Source organism: Hyaena hyaena, unplaced genomic scaffold (genome assembly GCF_003009895.1).
Source record: "Hyaena hyaena isolate Hyena2069 unplaced genomic scaffold, ASM300989v1 scaffold_615, whole genome shotgun sequence".
NCBI classification, from domain to species: Eukaryota; Metazoa; Chordata; class Mammalia; order Carnivora; family Hyaenidae; genus Hyaena; species Hyaena hyaena.
The window spans coordinates 936,573-954,108 of record NW_024081248.1 but is presented as its reverse complement, the minus strand read 5'-3'; the positions used below and the strand labels follow the sequence as shown (position 1 = coordinate 954,108).

Below are 17,536 nucleotides of genomic sequence, written 5' to 3'. Positions count from 1 at the left end.
GGGCCAGTTGTCTTATTTTGATGTGGGCAGATTGAGAAGTAGGCTTTGAAAAGTAGGCTTTTTTTTGTTTAATCTTTTCTCCTGGGATAGCTTTCAGAGCAATATATCCAAGTGTCAGTAAGGGGGTTCTGACGAGCACAGATTCCCAGACTCTCAGCAGGATCATTCTCTAACAGAAATATAAAAGTGAAATATTAAAAACCCTGGAACGTGAACTCCATCTGCAGAGTAGCCAGTGGCTTGCCTGCTTGCACCATGGGAAAAAAAAATAGATCTTGAAAAAAGAGGGAGGAGAAAAAAGTGCTTTGAGTAAGAGGTTTACAGGTTTAGTAGAGCATAGTAACATCCCCTCAAAGAAGTGGGTGTTGCTCTGTGACCCCCCAAAATGCTCCACCTTTGACTCAGCCGCCAGAACACTCACCCTCTCCCCCCCCCAGAAACACCCCCTTTTCACATGCTAACTGAGGCGCCTGTGATTGGCTGAACAATAAACTGGTCACACTTGCTAAAGGCCTGCCATCTTTCACACAATTAACCAAGACATATTAATCAAACTGGCGGTGAACTGGGGCTGTGCTGGCCTCCAGCAAAGGGGGAGGGGAGAAGTTTTGGTGATCCTTAATAAGAGTCCATAGGAAGCAATAATAAAGAACGACATGCTGGAGGGGATTCTACTGTCAGAAAGTCTGAAAAGGTTAAAGCCCCCATTGATACCATCTCTGGGATGTACTACTGGGTTTATGGCAGAGAGGATCCCAGAAGCTTAGAGCAAACTGGATATTGGTCTTGGCGAAAATCCGCTCATACAAGACAGCAGTGTGAATTTAAAGGGTAGACCCCTATAGACAATTTTACAAAGTTCCCTGGTGCTCTTAGCTTCACCTCCAGCCTCCCTGCCCCCAAAATGTACTCAGGAGTTACTCCCCTTCTGAGCCTCAGGCACTTCGAATCCAACTAAGCCAACAGAAATAAAGCATATATAAGAACTAGAGAGCCACTTAGAATCAATTAATGCTGGCAGGGTGTTGTTCCTAAGCTAAATATTTGGAGGGCATAAAAATAATTAATTTTGAAAGAGAAGAAAGATAAGCAAACATTTATAATTTGAGTGGTAATATCTTCGTTCTTTTCTTTTCCAAATTCCCTTTAAATAGATTTTCCAATGGCAATATAGAGCTAATAAGATCACACCTTAGAGACCAGTTTGCTACAGAATCATGTAAGGCTTTTAGGAGAACCAACTAAATATTTAGACGTTTCTCAGTGAAAGTAAGCGAAGGCCTTACTCCTCTGGAGGTTGTCCAGTCACCATCTCATTAGATGCAAAGATCTCGTGATAAAGAAAAACTTTTTTTTTTGTGCCCACATGATTGCAGCCCAGTTGTGGTTTTTAATGTGTCATTGATTGTTTCATCCAACTCCTTTTGCTCTGCTGAAAGGGTCTGCCGTGGCTCTGTTTGCTTCCTTAAACACGGGTTTTGAAAGCACTCATGCTGTGTGAGCTCAAATCCTAGCATTAATGTACTGCTGGGTTCATTTCACTGCACTCAAAAGCGCTGAGTTTAAATCCCTCTCAATTCCATTTGAGGCACCAGAAGACTTTATCCTTCTCCACTAATGGTTCCAAGTTTACATCTAGATACTGGGGGTCAAGGACAGGAGAGGATTTAGAAATAACAGTGCATGACATTAGTCAATGCATTTGCCAAATTGGCAATTAGTTCCTGATGTGCGTGCAAAGCATTTTATTCCTGTCTCTTTGATGCCTATTCCCATTGAGAAGGGAATAGAGTCCACAGAGGCCTTCAAACTTTTAAAGAAATATCTGCTGAAAATCATGCCTGATTTGTGACATGAGCTCAGCTGCAGGGAAGCATCCGGGATTATCCTGGTTCTTTCAGCCCCAGAAAAGAACACTGCACATGGAAAGATTTTCCACTGGAGGAACTTAGTGGAAATCAAAAGGCAGGAAAGCAGTACTAAAAGCCCTGCAGGGACCCAGAATCAGATGTACTATAAACCATAGGCAAAAGGGTCCTACTGATGCCGTTATTTTCAGGACGCCTGCTTTTTCAACTTTTGACCACCAGGTGGAAGCAAGAAATAACGGGCATGGAATACCAACCTCAGAATTACATTAGAGCAATCCAACCTGACTCTTGAAATGTTTCAGTCTGAGCTGAAATCCGGTGTGAGAGCTTCATTTCATCTGACACCACAATGGGACAGATGATGATTGCAATCTAAAATGACCCTTGTCCCTATTGGGATGACAAAGAGCTACATGCTTTGGGCTCAGAGGGTTCTGAGCGTGTCTTTGTGTGTTTGCTGTGAACACAATGTAAGATCTGCATCAGCATCCACTTTGTCACATGAGCTGTTCGTCAAGGGAGTTATGCAGTGGGCTTAACTAGGGAAAATTACTGATAGGAGAGGTTTTAATTATGGACATCACCTCCTCATGAAACAGCAAGTCCAAGCTCCACTTTTTACTACCTGGGGCACTTGAGGAAGTTCCCTAATCTGCAAAGTGGGAGCAATCCTGTCATTTTAAGTGTTCCCACATACCAGGCACAGAACACACATAATTACTCCTCCTTACTACTGCCTACCAGGGTCCATGCTGCTGAGAATAGCACAGTTTTATGCATGAGGAGGCAGGTTTTCTCCCAGGTCCACCCAGAGGCATTTCCTAGATTGGAGAGGAGTCAATCCATGACCAAACCTTATTCTCTTTCCATTGGGCATGCTGCATCCCTCTGTCTCATTTTTCAGGGTGGTTCTGAGAAATAAGTGAAATTATTGAACCTTATCTGCCATGGTTCCTAACTTCTAGTAGGTGCACAAAACAAGTTAGTTCCCATTCTGTTTCACCCAGTACGGAAATTTATTCAGTGGTTCAGTGACTTACCAGTGTTCAGAGTCAATGCAGGTGTGTGAGAACTGAAGCTATGCCTGTTTGTCTGTTTAGTTTCCTTAGAATTCCTGGCTTCCCTCTAGATGTTAGGCACACCTCCCAGTGCCAGAACTGACTTCTATGTTAGCTTGCTTAGGCCTAAACCTTGCCCGAATTCATACTCTCTAAAAGCCAACCCTCAGTTTTCAAATTTCTACCTAAGTCAGTGTGAGCACCTGTTAAGACCATCTCTTGTGAAGGCTCCATTCTGCACCCCCCACTTAAACTACTGTGAGATGCCTGCCTGCTATGACATGGGCTCTTCTCTGGCAGAATCCTTAGTGTCTGTATGCTGTGTAATGGGTGTCTAGTAAAAGATACTAAATCACAAAAGACATCAGTATCATCTTTATTGACTTCACCGAAAGCCTAGTGTGGTAGAAAGAGTACTTAAGTTTTCTACAGAGCAAACTTGACCGCATCTAGTGCTTTTAATATTTAACACATGCCCCCTAATTGGCACATAGTAGTGAGTCAATACATATTAGTTAAAGGAAATTAGTGATCAGGAGTTAGAAAATGTGCAATTCTAGTTCCAATCACATCCTCTAGGACTCTAAGAGTCCTTGTTCTACATGCTTGGCCAAGGAAGTACATTATTATTTCTGGGTAATAATGACTACTGTTTATGGAGCACTAACTATGAGTTAAGCACTTTACTCACATTATTTTACTTTGATTCACAACAGCCTTATCACATAAGGGCAATGTTATCATCCCTACCTTACCCTAGGGTCACCTAGCCGGAAAGGGGATACTCCAGAATATCCAGACCTATTGGGTCTATATTCCAGCTGACTTTCCAGCTATCAAAGGGAAAATATGATGATATAGTAATTAAACAATGCCCTAGACTGGTGATCAGCTAATAACACTTTCCAAGTTCATCTCCAAATAATTATGTCCTTCTAACTAGACATGGTCTTAAAATCTGTGAGCTTGGTGACATGTTTTTGGAATGTAATGTGAATAGAGTCCCCATCCTGGGACTCGGCAGCCCTTGCTTGCTACAGCTAATCTGTGAACCCTGATTGGGCTCATTACCATTGCACTTCTGCAAGGCTGCTGAAGGCTCCTGGGGAGTTACTATTAACATCTTTATTAACCCGTCCCCTAAATCAGTCAGTGAAGTTCATTTAGATACACAGCCTACTTTGATCTTCATTAATAGTTTCTTCTAGTTTCTACATTTATTTTTAGTTTTCTCATCTTTAATTTATTTGGTGGCAATTATTAGTTTTTATTGAGAAGGACTAGATGATCTTAAAGTAGTTAAGATGAGGAAAAATTGCAAATGAGTGAAAGCAGGTAAAAAAAATTTTTTTAATGAAACCCTGCTATATTCCTTCCCAGTCCAAGAAAAGGGGCCTTAAGATCCCAAATATTGTGAAACTGGCTCAACCTAGAGTCTCCCTCCCCACCTTCATGGGCAGTGCCTCATTCCACCCATCTCTGTAAGGCACAGAGCAAAACATGCACGTAGGCCCTGTTGAGGTACTTTCACATTTTAAGGATAAAGTTTAGTAAATTTATTTCATTTTTATTTTTTATCCAGGCATCAATTTTTCATTCATTTAACAAATATTTATGAATGCTAGGTGTTAGGGACTAGGAGATTAAAAAATAAATAAGACATTGATACCTACCTTCAAAGAATACAGTCTAGAGGGGGAAAAATATAAATAATACAACTTGGAAAGTATTATTCTAGTAGCATCCCCTGGGAACCTCTGAGAACACTAGGAAAAAGGCACCCTTAGTTTGCCTGGGGAATTTAGGGATTTTTTTTTTTTTTTTTTGAGAGAAAGAGACAGAGCTGGGTCTCAAAGATGATGAAGTGGGCTTTCTCTAGGTGAGCAATAAGGGAAGGACATTCCAGACAATGGAACTGGGCACAAAGGAATAAGAAAGGAGGTTTAGGGGCACCTGGGTGGCTCAGTCAGTTAAGCAACTGACTTCAGCTCAGGTCATGATCTCACGGTTTGTGGGTTCGAGCCCCGTGTCGGGCTCTGTGCTGACAGCTATCTCAGAGCCTGGAGAAAGAAAAGGTTTATTTGATATTGTACCAAGCAGGTAAATTGCTCAAGGAAGCTAGAATGTTAGCTTTGTGGTGGTACATTGCTGGAGATTAACTTGGAAAGGTAGACAGGGACTAGATTGAGAAGTTCTTTGTAATCATCCTAAGGATTTGGACTTTGACCAATAAGCAAAGAGAAGACATTGGATAATTTTTAACAGGGAAATGATATGGCAGGATTTAAATTTAAAATTGCTTGCTAAGGAGGGCACTTGTGATGATCACTGAGAGTCAGATGTAAGTGATGAATCACTGAATTCTACTCCTAAAATCAATATTGCACTGTATATTAACTAACCAAAGTTTAAATAAAAATAAATAAATAAATAAATAATCATGATCAACAACAACAAAATTGCTTGGAATACTATATGTAAAATTAAATTGGTGGTGCAACTGAACTCAAGTCCATCTGCCTTATGCACAGGAAAGTCAATCACTAAGACATCAGGTATGCATCAAGGAGACCAGAAGCAATGTGGCAATGCTTTAGATTCTAGAAGATGGGGGTGCTTGGCTGGGTCAATTGGTAAAGCATGTGACTCTTGATCTCAGGGTTGAGTTCAAGCCTCATGTTGGGTGCAGAGATTACTTAAATATAAAATCTTAAATAAAATAAAAATTGGGGTGCCTGGGTGACTCAGTCAGTTAAGCTTCAGACTTCAGCTCAGGTCATGATCTCATGGTTTGTGGGTTTGAGCTCCACATCGGGCTCTGTGCTGGCAGCTCAGAGCCTGAATCCTGCTTCTGATTCTGTGTCCCTCTCTCTCTGCCCATCCCTTACTCACAGTCTATTTTTCTGTTTCTCAAAAAATAAATAAACATTAAAAATTTTTAATAATAAAATAAAAATCAATAAAAAAAGAATAGATTCTAGAAGACAAATAACAAGTCTCAACTAGAGCAGTGGCAATGAATAAGGAATGAAAGGTACAAATCTAAAAAGCATCTAGGTGGTTACAGTGCAGGGGAGATTGTAACTGATGGGATTCTAGTGGGTGAATGAGAGCCCCATTCACTGGCACAGAAAAGAAAAGCGAAGCAACAGATTTGTGGGGAAAGTAATGAGTATAAAATTGGAACATTTTGAGATTAAGATATCTATGGGACCATCAAATGTAGATATCTAAAAAGCAATCAGAAATACAAGCTTGTGATTATAAGAGTCCAATGTAGAAAACAAAATTGGAAGGAATCTGATTGAAATGATATTTGAAGCCCCCTTGTGAACTCAGTTACCCAAGGGAGAGTGTGAAGAGAAAGAAGACTATGATAGAGCCCTGGGGCACCAGTCCTGAAGGGTCAGGCAGAGGGAAAGGGGTCTTTGGAAGCTGAGAAGGAACAGCCAGAGGGGCTGGAGAAGACCAGGAGATGAAAATAATCATAATACCACTAAAATCATATGGTCATAAGCTCACTGGGGGACAGGCAATATGTGTCTGTGCATTCCCAGTCCTGAGCACATGTGATGGCCCTTAAACATTTGTAGAGACTATGGAGCAGTGGTAAATGTCAAATAATGCATCATCAAACACCATACACACCAAAAGCACGATCAAGCTATAGCTCAAACATCATTTGTGGAGGTGGACTGATGTTAAACCTGATACTCTCCCGAACCTCTGCCCCGGGGAGATGAAAGACTTGGATTATACCCATTCCCTTCACCTTCTCCACCTACCAGGAGCAAGGCCTGGCTTCTCCTTCATCTACAGAAACCATTACCTTAGGAAGAGGCTTCAGAGGATGGAATGTTTTCTTAGAATCCACAGAAAGTTTTGATACAAGGTTAGAAAAGTGATAAAGTATAAATGTGAGTTGGAGTGCCAGGTTCCAATGCCAAGGAGCACCCCTCATGGGCTTTCAGCACTCTGGTGACAAAGCCCAAACAGAATCTAAAGCCTGGTAATGCAAAGCATCAGAAGCGCCAACTTTAGACTCCTTGAGCCAAAGACCAAGGAAGTAAGCAGCTGTGAGGGCATGAGTATGGTTAAGGAGGAGGTGAGAGAAGAGCTACAGATTTTTGCAGTGCAATTTTAAAGTTACTGCTTGGGCTAACAACATTATCAACTATTTAAATATATGGTATCTTAAGAATGCATTGTATTTGGGAAATTCCAGAGGTGTAGTTCAGTAGGCTGCATTATAAGATAACCTTAGGGTGATTGTGGTAAGACTATAGAAACCAGAAAATGTTTTACCTTGAGCTAAGACTCAAGATGATTCTTGTGATGTTTTATCAATCAACCAGCAAATCTCTATTGACTTGAATCTGTTGTGAAATGAGCTTTCTCATTTCACTTACGAAATAAGATTTAAAGAAAAAAATGCATTATTGTATTATGGCAGCAACACTTCTGCCCTCATTTTAATTTTATTTCATTTACTTTGGAAATTAATATGTTTGGCATTTTAAGTTTCCCTTTGCAACTTTCTTCACTTTTCCTACCGCAAATTCCAAATGAACTCAAATGAGAACTCTTTTTAAAATAATTACAAAAGAAAAAGTAGAGAATTGTAGAAGGAGGAGATGGAGAAAATTTAGTCTATTGATTTACCATCATTTTTGGAAAGACAAGGGAAAAAAGCTACCTATAGACCTATTATGTTAAAGGCTACAGAAACCAGAGAAACAAACTTGAAATGGTGCTGTGTAGGATGCCTGTTTGTGGATCATTCTCTCATTGATCGTTTGCAGCTTAACTACTGATAAAAATCAATGGGAGAGAGGCAAGGTCATCCAGCATCAGGTTATCTGCAGGAGAGTGGGGGTGGGATGGGGGGGCGGGCAGGTTGCAAGCTTTGGGCTTTAGCTGTGCTTCAAAATAGCAAACTGATCGTACCCTGGACACATCAATCCCCCCATTTCAGCTACTGTAGCTACAAAACAGATGGGGGAAGAGAGTCAAGCACTGTCTTGCAAGATATGGAACCTCAAATTCAATGTTACATTGCCTCCTGGGACAACTCTCAGGCAGAATGTATGAGGACTGATCTTTCCCTTGCCATGCATCCTCTTTTACATCTTTGAAAAATATATTAAGTATGCATCAGACACTATGTTCTGCAATTTTTACATACATTGATTAACTGAATTTTCACAACTAGCTTGTTTGAGAAATGAGCCTCAGAGAAGTGTATGGAAGTCACTGATGAGTGGTGACTTGCTAGACCAGCACCTTCTGCCTTATTTAGTGGGACACTAGAAACATCTGGAGATTATTAAAGACAACAATAACAACACAATAACAGACCAATGCTGGGCTGTCCCCAGGTTCATTGAATCAGATTCTGCAAGGTGGAGCCAGGGTTTCCTTTTGGTTCGAAACTCTCCCAGTTGATTCTAACATACAGCTTAGCCTGAGAACCACTGTGTAGACCATGCTGCCTCTCCAAAATGAAAAGTGAAAACAAGACAAAAAAAAAAAAAAAAGGAATAAAACTAACATTTATTAAGCCCTTACCATATTCCAAGTGCTTCATCTTATCTAATCCTCCCAAGCAACTGGAAAAGTATTCCTGTTTTACAGATTTGGAAACTTCTGAGTTACTTAACCAGAGAGGTTAGTTTCCCTCAAATCCCAGAGCTCGCAAGTGGCAGGAGGGAGATTTGAACCCGTGTTTGGGCCTGTGTTCATATGACTACGTCACACAGCTAAGAAACACACCTCTGGTCCACGCTGAAGATTCAAAAGAAATCGAGTGGGGTTTGTAAGAACTAGAGCTTAAGGCATATTAGAATTTCACTGCAGTGCAATGGCAAGTTATTGAAGGAGAACAATAAGGCAGAAATAGCTGAGAGGTGAGAGTAGAGAGAAAAATATGGTACATGAGACCAGAGAAGAGGCAAAAAGAAAAGAGACAAAAAGGTGAGGAAATACTTATATTACACTTAATCATCCTTATTCTCATGACAACTCGGTGGAGCAGAAATAATAATTATCCTCCTTATGCAGATGGGCCTGTGGGGTCCTAAGCAATACCCTCAGGTTTCACAGCTGGTAAGTGGCATGGTATGGACTCAAAACCCAGGTCCTGGGTCCAAACCACACAGGGTTTACATTGCTCATCACTTCTCAAAGGAAGAAAAAGAAGAACAGGATTTATTTTTGTTTAATGCTGAGAGGCAGGCACTTTACATTCACAACCTCACAAATCTCAATGAATTCAATGAATCACTTTGTCCTTGTGGGATGAATCTGACCTCCAACTTGAGTTTAGGAAACAGGCTGGCCATGGTTATACTATCTTGCTTACGGTCTCAGTGAGGCTGACACAGCAGTTTCAAACCCCAGGCTCAGTATTTAAGCCCTAATTCAGCTAATTCCAAGCCTATGTTGTGAAAGAACAGCACTTACATTAGAAACAGCTTTAAATACTAAAGGCCCCAAAACACAGTGCATAGGGCTCTAGGACCAGAAAAACAAAACATGGGAGGGCACTGAAATGGATTTCCTTATGTTGGTTGGAAATTGATTTATTAAAAAAATATTTTTTCATTTTGTTTTGAGAAAGAGAATGTGCACACACACACGTAGGGGAGGGGCAGAGAGAGGAGACAGAGGGTCCAAAGGAATCTCAGTGGCATTGTGAGCACAGAGCCCAGTGTGGGGCTCGAACCCACAAGCAGTGAGTTCATGACCTGAGGCTAAATCTAGAGTCAGCTGCTTAACCAACTGAGCCACTCAGGCGCCCCTGGAAATTGATTTATGACTGAATGAGGAAATATTTTAATTTTGTTTGGCCAGAGAAGAATTGTAAATAGGCAGCCAAAAGTGGTTTGGAAATAAACATTCTAAACAAATACCAGATATTCTTATTTTTACTGGTTAGTTGTATTCAGGCATAATCATCTGAATAGAGAGTGAAGAAGTGATATATACAAGCACTTCCCTTTGTGCCTACCTGGGACTGTAAATCACCAGCAAAGTGGTTCTCATTTGATTACATCTGACCTTGAAAACTCCATGGAAATCACTTTCTTTGAACACTGGTTCCACTCTACAAAGTCTTAGCACTATAAATTCTATTTTTAATTGAACTTAACTTTTGAAGTTATAAAATCATGTTTTTTTTTTAATACATTTAAGAAAATAAGCATAGAAGTAAAGGGGTAAGCCCCAGAACCATTATCCCTACCAGATGCATAGTCTTCCAGATCTTTTTTTTTTTAATTTTTTTTAAATGTTTTATTTATTTCTAGGAGAGAGAGAGAGAGACAGCGTGAGCAGGAGAGGGTCAGAGAGAGAAGGAGTCACAGACTCCGAAACAGGCTCCAGGCTCTGAGCTGGGAGTCAGCACAGAGCCTGACGCGGGGCTCGAACCCATGAACCGCGAGATCATGACCTAAGTGAAAGTCGGACGCTTAACCGACTAAGCCACCCAGGCTTCCAGATCTTTTTTTTAATGCATATACAGACAATGAATATGCTAGTATTATCAAAATCATTTCTTTGCCCAAGTATGAATAAATTTTTTGTTGGGTAAACAGTCTTGGTGTATTCCATTCCTCTAAGAGCTGGAAGAAGAGCTCTTTTAAAAACACTTACATTTCAGGCCCAAGAAAATATAAGGAAGAAACAACATTTTAAGCGAGAGCTGAAATACTCTTTTCTCAATCTTGAGTGGGTAATAAAGGGATTTGATAAGGAGCATCAGTTTATAGCTCCTGCAGCATCTCTTGTTGCCTGTGCATAGAGGAAGCATTCAGTTAGTACTTCTTGAATGAATGAGAAATTGTCCCCTTTTCTGGTGGTTTTATTTTGGGTTAAATAGTGTTGATACCAGGAATAATAGAAACACATGTGTTCACATGTGAATGTTGTAAAGAGTGCTCCAAAGAAAATGACAAGTCTTATCATCATTCATTTGGAGTTATTCAAGCCAGAATTCACTTCCATTTTTACTGTAAGTGACATATAAAATTAGTCCCATCACTTTTTACCACTTTGAGCCTTTGAGACTTTACCTCATCATTCATCATGTGACTTTTTATGCATGTATGTGTGTGTGTGTGCATACACATGCACACTTTGTTCTCGCAAATGAATTGTAGGCTCCACAAGGTTGGGGAGGGTTCTTTTGATTTCTCCCCAGCACTTGGTACGTGTTCTGCACACAGTAGTTGTTAAATAAATGTTCATTTGACTTTAGTGAATATGGTGACCATATTAGTTTGCTAAGGCTGCCATAACAAAGTACCACAAACTCAGTGACTTAAACCACAGAAATCTGTGGTCTCACAGTGCTGGAGGCTAGAGCTAGAATTGAGGTGTTGGGGGCTGCCTGGGTGGTTCAGTCGATGAAGCATCTCATTTTGACTCAGGACATGATCTCACAGTTTATGGGTTTGAGCTCCACATCAGGCTCTGTGCTGACAATGCAGAGCCTGGATCCTGCTTCAGATTCTATGTTTCCCTCTCTCTCTGCCCCTTTCCCCACATAGGCTCTGTCTCTGTCTCTCAAAAATATCTAAATGTTTAAAAAAGTTAAAATTGAGGTGTTGGCAGAATTGTTTCCTTCTGAGGGCTCTGAGGGCAACTGAGAGGCCAAGGCCTCTCTCCTTCTCCTTGGCTTGTCTTGTCTTCTTCGTCTTCTTCTTGGGTCTTTTCACAACATCTTCTCTTACCCTGTATCCAAATTTTCCCTTTTTTTTTTTTTTTTTTTTTTTAATGAGGACACCAGTCATATTGGGCTAGGGACCATCCCAATGACCTCATCTTAACTAATTACAACTGCAATGACCTATTTCCATATAAAGTCAGATTCTGAGGCAGTTGGGGTTAGGGCCTTGACATACCAATTTTAGGGGAACATAATTCAACCCATGATAGTGACGTTCCACAGCATCATAAAAATCCACAATGAGAAGAGGCCTTAAACATTGCTCACTTAGCCTACCTGATGCCTGAACTTTCTTTGCCTGAACTCTCTTTGCCTGAACCCTCTTTGCCTGAACCCTCTTTGCCTGAACCAAGAAGAACATGTAGAATTTTTCTCTTAATTCTTTTAATGTTTATTTATTTTTGAAAGAGAGAGAGAGAGAGAGAGCGTGATCAGGGGAGGGGCAGAGAGAGAGGAAGACACAGAATCTGAAGCAGGCTCCAGGCTCTGCGCTGTCAGCACAGAGCCCAACATGGGACTTGAACCACTAACTGCGAGATCATGACCTGAGCCAAAGTCAGAATTAACCGACTGAGCCATCCAGGTGCCCCAAGAGCATGTAGAATTTTAATAATATTTTGACAATGGGAATTTAGGGTTATTTTTGGTTTTTAATGTGTTTGTTTGTGCTTTCCAGAGTGGTTCTCACTTCCTAAGCCTCAAAGTCTTCAGAACGTCTGGAACAGGTAAGCACCAACTTGGAAAGCTTATCTTTCAAGCAGGGTTAGAGGATCATTTCCCTGGACCTCAGTCCACTGTGAACTGTGAACACACAGCCCTCAGCACCTGGATCCCTGGGGCCACAAGCCCCAGGAAGATGCCTCTGGGAGAGCCAGCCACCTGTGAGTCTGTTAGTTTTTCTCTATGAACCATTTTACTTTCAGGGAGTTTGGTCATTAAAATTGTTTTGTGCCCCTCGACCATGCCAGAGGCCCTGAGAATGAGGGAGTGTTGGTCTGCAAGAAAACCTAGTGGGTTTATTATTCTCCAACACAGAGAAACCAAATAACATCATTGAGTGGCTATTGGAGGGGGGGGGCAACTTGATTCATGGAGGTCATGCTTTCCCAGGCCCTCTCCACGCAGTCTCAGCTCAGACCAGGGCAGACTTTTATTACCAGCTTTCAACAAATCCCTAGTTTCTTTTACAAAGTAAAACAGATAATAGAGACATTCCCGGAATAGTTAGCTAACTAAGCCGTGCCAGGCAACCTCGGGGCTAAGAAGAACTCAGTGTTTTCGGACAATGACCAATTACAATAACCAGTATTATTTGATCTGAGAGTAATTAGCCGAGGCTCTGTTCTTTTTGCTTCAGTGAGGAGGCAAAAAGGGCAGTGAGGAAAACATCAGAGACAGGGGGAACAAGCTCAAATGTCAAAGAAAAACACACTCTCGCAGGTGGGGAGAAGGAGAAGAGATCCTAACTGAACATTTGAACATTGTTCTTCCCTGAAAATGTGGTAGGGTTTAAACCAACCAAATTTTGTTTGATTTTTTTCATACTTACTGTTCATGTGCTTTAAAAATCTTCCCTGGAGAGTGAATATCAGAGCACAAAGAGGTCAGAACATAGAGCTGTGGGCTACCAAGGATCTCTTGTTGGAAGGGACAGGTGTCCTCTGGAGGGCTGCACTCTCTACTCTTATTTTCAAGCTCACTGTATCACCTGAACCCCCCCCCCCATTGTTTTGGAGACAGGTTCCAGGGAACCACTGTTTACCATTTCGTTCAAGGTGTGCAAACTTTCTCTTGCCTGTACAGTCAGGTTCCCTAGACCCAGCTAGAGATATGTGGGTTTTAGCATTGCCCAGAGCTTTCCTCCATCTCACTATTGGCTTCCAAAATAAATGGTAACTCCAAACCTAACAATCACCTTAATCCCCTATTGCTGCTGCTGGTGGCACTGTTGCAGAGCAGAAGAAAGTGCCACGAGCCTCCTGCTATCACGCCACCAACCCTTCCTTCTAGACCTAGCAGGACCTGGATCCACTGAATGTCCCTCTGGTTTTACTGACCACACAAAAGACCAACCACCTCTGCCCATTTCCTTGTCTCAACAATAACTTTGCCTTAGCTCAGACTTCTGGTTTCTTTTTGCTCAGGGCTTCAAATCAGGGAGCAATATCTAGTGATGTGCTGCTTAATACAATAGCCACTAGCCACATGTGGCTATTTAAATTTAAATTTAATTGTTCAGTTGCACTAGACACATTTCAAGGGCCCAATAGCCACATGTGAGTAGTGGCTAACATATTGGATGAGGCAGAAATAGAATATTTTTATCATGATGGAAAGTTGTATTGGACAACACAGGTCTATATTATCATATGAGAAAATTCTTAGCTCTGAGAACAACGTTGTCATTGAACTAACATTAGGCAGAATGATTGCAATGTGCCTAGCAAGGTGCTGAATATATTATTGCATTTATTCCTCACAAACCAAAGTTCCACTTCGAAGAGGTGGAAACTGAAACTCAAAGAAGTGAAGTAACTTGGCCCAAGTCACCAAGCCAAGTGGAGCCCAGATTCATCCGGTATACAGGTCTCTGTGACTTTGTCAGTTGAGTCAGGTTGCAAGTGTGATGGATAAAGAGGAGCTGAAAACTGGCTTTTCTACAAGATATCTGCAAGGTACAGAAGAACTGTGCATGGACCTCTGTGCATAAATGCACCTCAGGGCATTGCCTTGGGTTTGGTGGTGACCCAATCAACATGGGCCTAGTAAGTGCACACTCACTTGTTACATTGATTGGAAAATTAGAGACAGCCTTTGATGTTGTTTCTTCCTAGTATTGGATATATTTCTTATTGTGGGTTTCTGCTTTACCATGTCCTAAACTGGCAACATTAAAAAAGTACCCACTCTCCCGGAGCAATGGCAAAAAGGTAATTATTGAAAAAAACCAATGATATTTGAATAAAGCCTGCAGCTTAGTAGCATTGTGCCAATGGTAATTGCTCAGCTTTGATAATTTGACTATGCTTATGTAGAATGCTAACATTGGGGAAAGCAGGTGAAACATACAACTCTGTGTATTATTCCTGCAATTCTCCTGTAAACCGAAAATTACTTCAAAATAAGAACAAATAAAACTGAAAAAAGAAATTGAAAAAAAAATCCCTGCCCTTTTTTCTTTTTCTATGGATCTAGGGCAAAACAATAAAGAACCCAGGGGAACTAACAATGACCAGCCTTGAGCTGCAAGCAGATAAAACCTTCCACTGCAAAGGTCAGTGGCAGTAATGGCAATGGAGATTTTTATACTCAGAGCCAGGCTGTGCTGAGAAGTCAAGGTTATTGCCCCAGGCCTCTGAGAACCACCAGATTTCACATGTGTGCAGTGATGGCCAGTGGATGGAGCTTCACACAACCACAAAGCCCAATTTTCATTTTTTCTTATTGTTTATGTTTCTGTTCTGGACTTCTAAAATTAAATGTGGATGTCTTCACACCCGGCACTTCCTTTAGGATTGGTTTACAATTTTAATTCTTTTTACAACTTTCATAAGTGATGAAGTCTGTGGCAACTCACGTCTGCTGGAATGAATTTGTTTTCTGTGCACACAGAGAAAGGAACTCTACCAGACTGCTGGTGGAAATGGAAATTAGTACAACTAGCTCATAGTCTTAGTCAAAAACTCGAACATATTATATGTCCTTCAATCTGGGGATTTCAATTTTCAGAATTTATACTAAGGAAACCACTGCACAGTTACACAAAATTTCTCATTGAGGAGTCACAGCATGATTTTAATTGTAGCCTCTCACACTCCAATAAAAAGGAAACAACTTTGACAAGGGTCTGTCTATGGAAATTATGGTATGCCCACATAACAGAATGCTACGCAGCGATTAAAATTATGTCCTAGAAGATGATCAAAATAGTCAAGTACAAAAAGTAGGTTACAACAGCATGCAGAGTATGATCTCATTTTTTTTGTAAAACAAAAATATATCCACTTAAAAATAGAGGACTAAAGAAGAAAAACAACATCAAAGCAATAATGATCATCTTTGAGTGAAGGGGGTTATCTCAGAAGGATGGAGCAGTTTTAATTTTCTTTCTCTGCATTTTCTAAGTGTTTCTAATAAATATGTATTATGTTGTCAATGGAACACTTCTTGCTTCTGGAACTGTTACTAGAAGGAAGTGTTCATTGGAGGATTTTTGTCTTTATTAACAGACTCCCATTAATTGGGTAGGTGGGTTCACCTAACTCTGCAAGATGTTCCTGGCTTGTTTGGGATTTAACACCACAAGCCTAACACATGATATTTACTGACATTTAGCCTATGTGGAAAGATGCTGGTAGGCAAATTAACATTTGTTAATGTCACTTTCCCTCCCAACTTCGATTTCCAAAGTAGTGGTTGTAACCATTGAAGCTTTGTTCTAGCAAGAGTTAGAGGAGGTGGCAAGCTGTAGAAATGTGGTGATAAAGGCAGTGGATAGTAAGCAATATTATAGATGGCAGAAGGAAGTAGAATGATACAAACATGGAAATAAATTAACATTTGTGCCCAAAGAAGCAAGATTTTTATTCCTAGGGCTCTTTTTGCAGCTCCCAAATAAGAGTGCAACATGCCAATCACAAGGTAGAGATTATCAGGACGCTTCTTCAGATGGGGTAGTCTCACTACAAGTGCTGCTAGTAAAGGCTCATATTCAGGAGGGCATGGACTTGGTGTATACAGGGAAGAGCAACATGAACTTGGCTCATGGGATAAGGAGCAAGAGAAGTGTGCCGTAGCTGTCATAGCCTGGAGGCCATAAGACTAGAACAAACAGAGGTGCCAGGAAAAGCCTTGATACAACCTTGTGGGAAGGATTGGGGGAGAGCTAGTTAGTTGAAAAGAAAAGTCCTAAAAAAAAGAAGCGTTCATATTGCTGATCAGTACCTAGTCTCCTTTCTTTCATTGGCGTGGTGAAAATGGCCAGTTCTTCTTATATGAGATCCTTCTACTCCATAAGAAGCTCTATCAGCCTTTCCCTGCTTCCCCAGCTACCTCGTCCAAATACAAAGCGTATGCATACCATGCTAACACAAGTTCAAGTAGGTTTCCTAGTCTTCCTTATCCAATGAGATTGCAGTTCCTAAGCCCCGTCTATAGAGCAATTCTGTAACAATTCAATTATTGTGAGCCAATGGGTAGGAGGGTTGCGAGAACTAGCCATTCACTGGGGTGGGAGTGTGGAGGTGGAAGCTGATGCCCCCCTCACCATCAACACCTACCCACCCACCCCTGGAGTTTCATAGAGTGGGTTCAGGCCCCAAATTTGGCACACATCCCATCCTCCCACCTATAGTGAGAGTGGACTAGGTAGAGAATTTCACAAGATTTTTCCTTTAACGTCCTTCTAGGCTGATTATCAGACCTTAGTGATCTGTATCACCTTCCCCATTCCAAACCCCTGTTTCATTTTCCCTATAAACCTGTGCCTGGGCAGGGCACCCTGGATGCAGAAAATACCCTCCAGCCTTTTCTCAAGCCACAAGCGTGTTCCTTTCTCTTTTAACTAGTCTGGAAATTGGCAAGGACTGGGGATTTGCAAATTGTCCTCTATCATAAGTCTATGAAGTAATTATTCCTAGGTTTGAGGGTAAAGTTATCTGTTTGTAGAAACAGTTTTATGTCATGGGAATCAGCTACCTGAAAGTTTTTTTATGTAAATCTTATGCAAAAATTGGCCAGCTTACAGCTCTGGGCCAGAACTTCCAGCATCAGTGCATCAGGGCACCAGGAAAGGGAAGGTATCAGTTCTTTGTTGCTTTAGGTTGGTATGTATATTCAACATTAAATAAGCCCATCTATTTTTGCTTAATTGGGGATTT

At 41.0% G+C, this 17,536-nt stretch overlaps 1 protein-coding gene across 3 annotated transcripts in view; it reads left to right on the top strand.

Moving 5' to 3' along the window:
* The window catches only part of CDK15 (cyclin dependent kinase 15), a 79,247-nt gene that overhangs the window by 48,388 nt on the left and 13,323 nt on the right, over nucleotides 1-17,536 (top strand). For all 3 annotated transcript variants that reach the window (XM_039257410.1, XM_039257409.1, XM_039257408.1), the window contains exon 11: nucleotides 12,334-12,382. In XM_039257410.1, coding sequence (XP_039113341.1) covers nucleotides 12,334-12,382 — 49 coding nt within the window. The remainder of the gene's footprint in view (nucleotides 1-12,333; nucleotides 12,383-17,536) is intronic.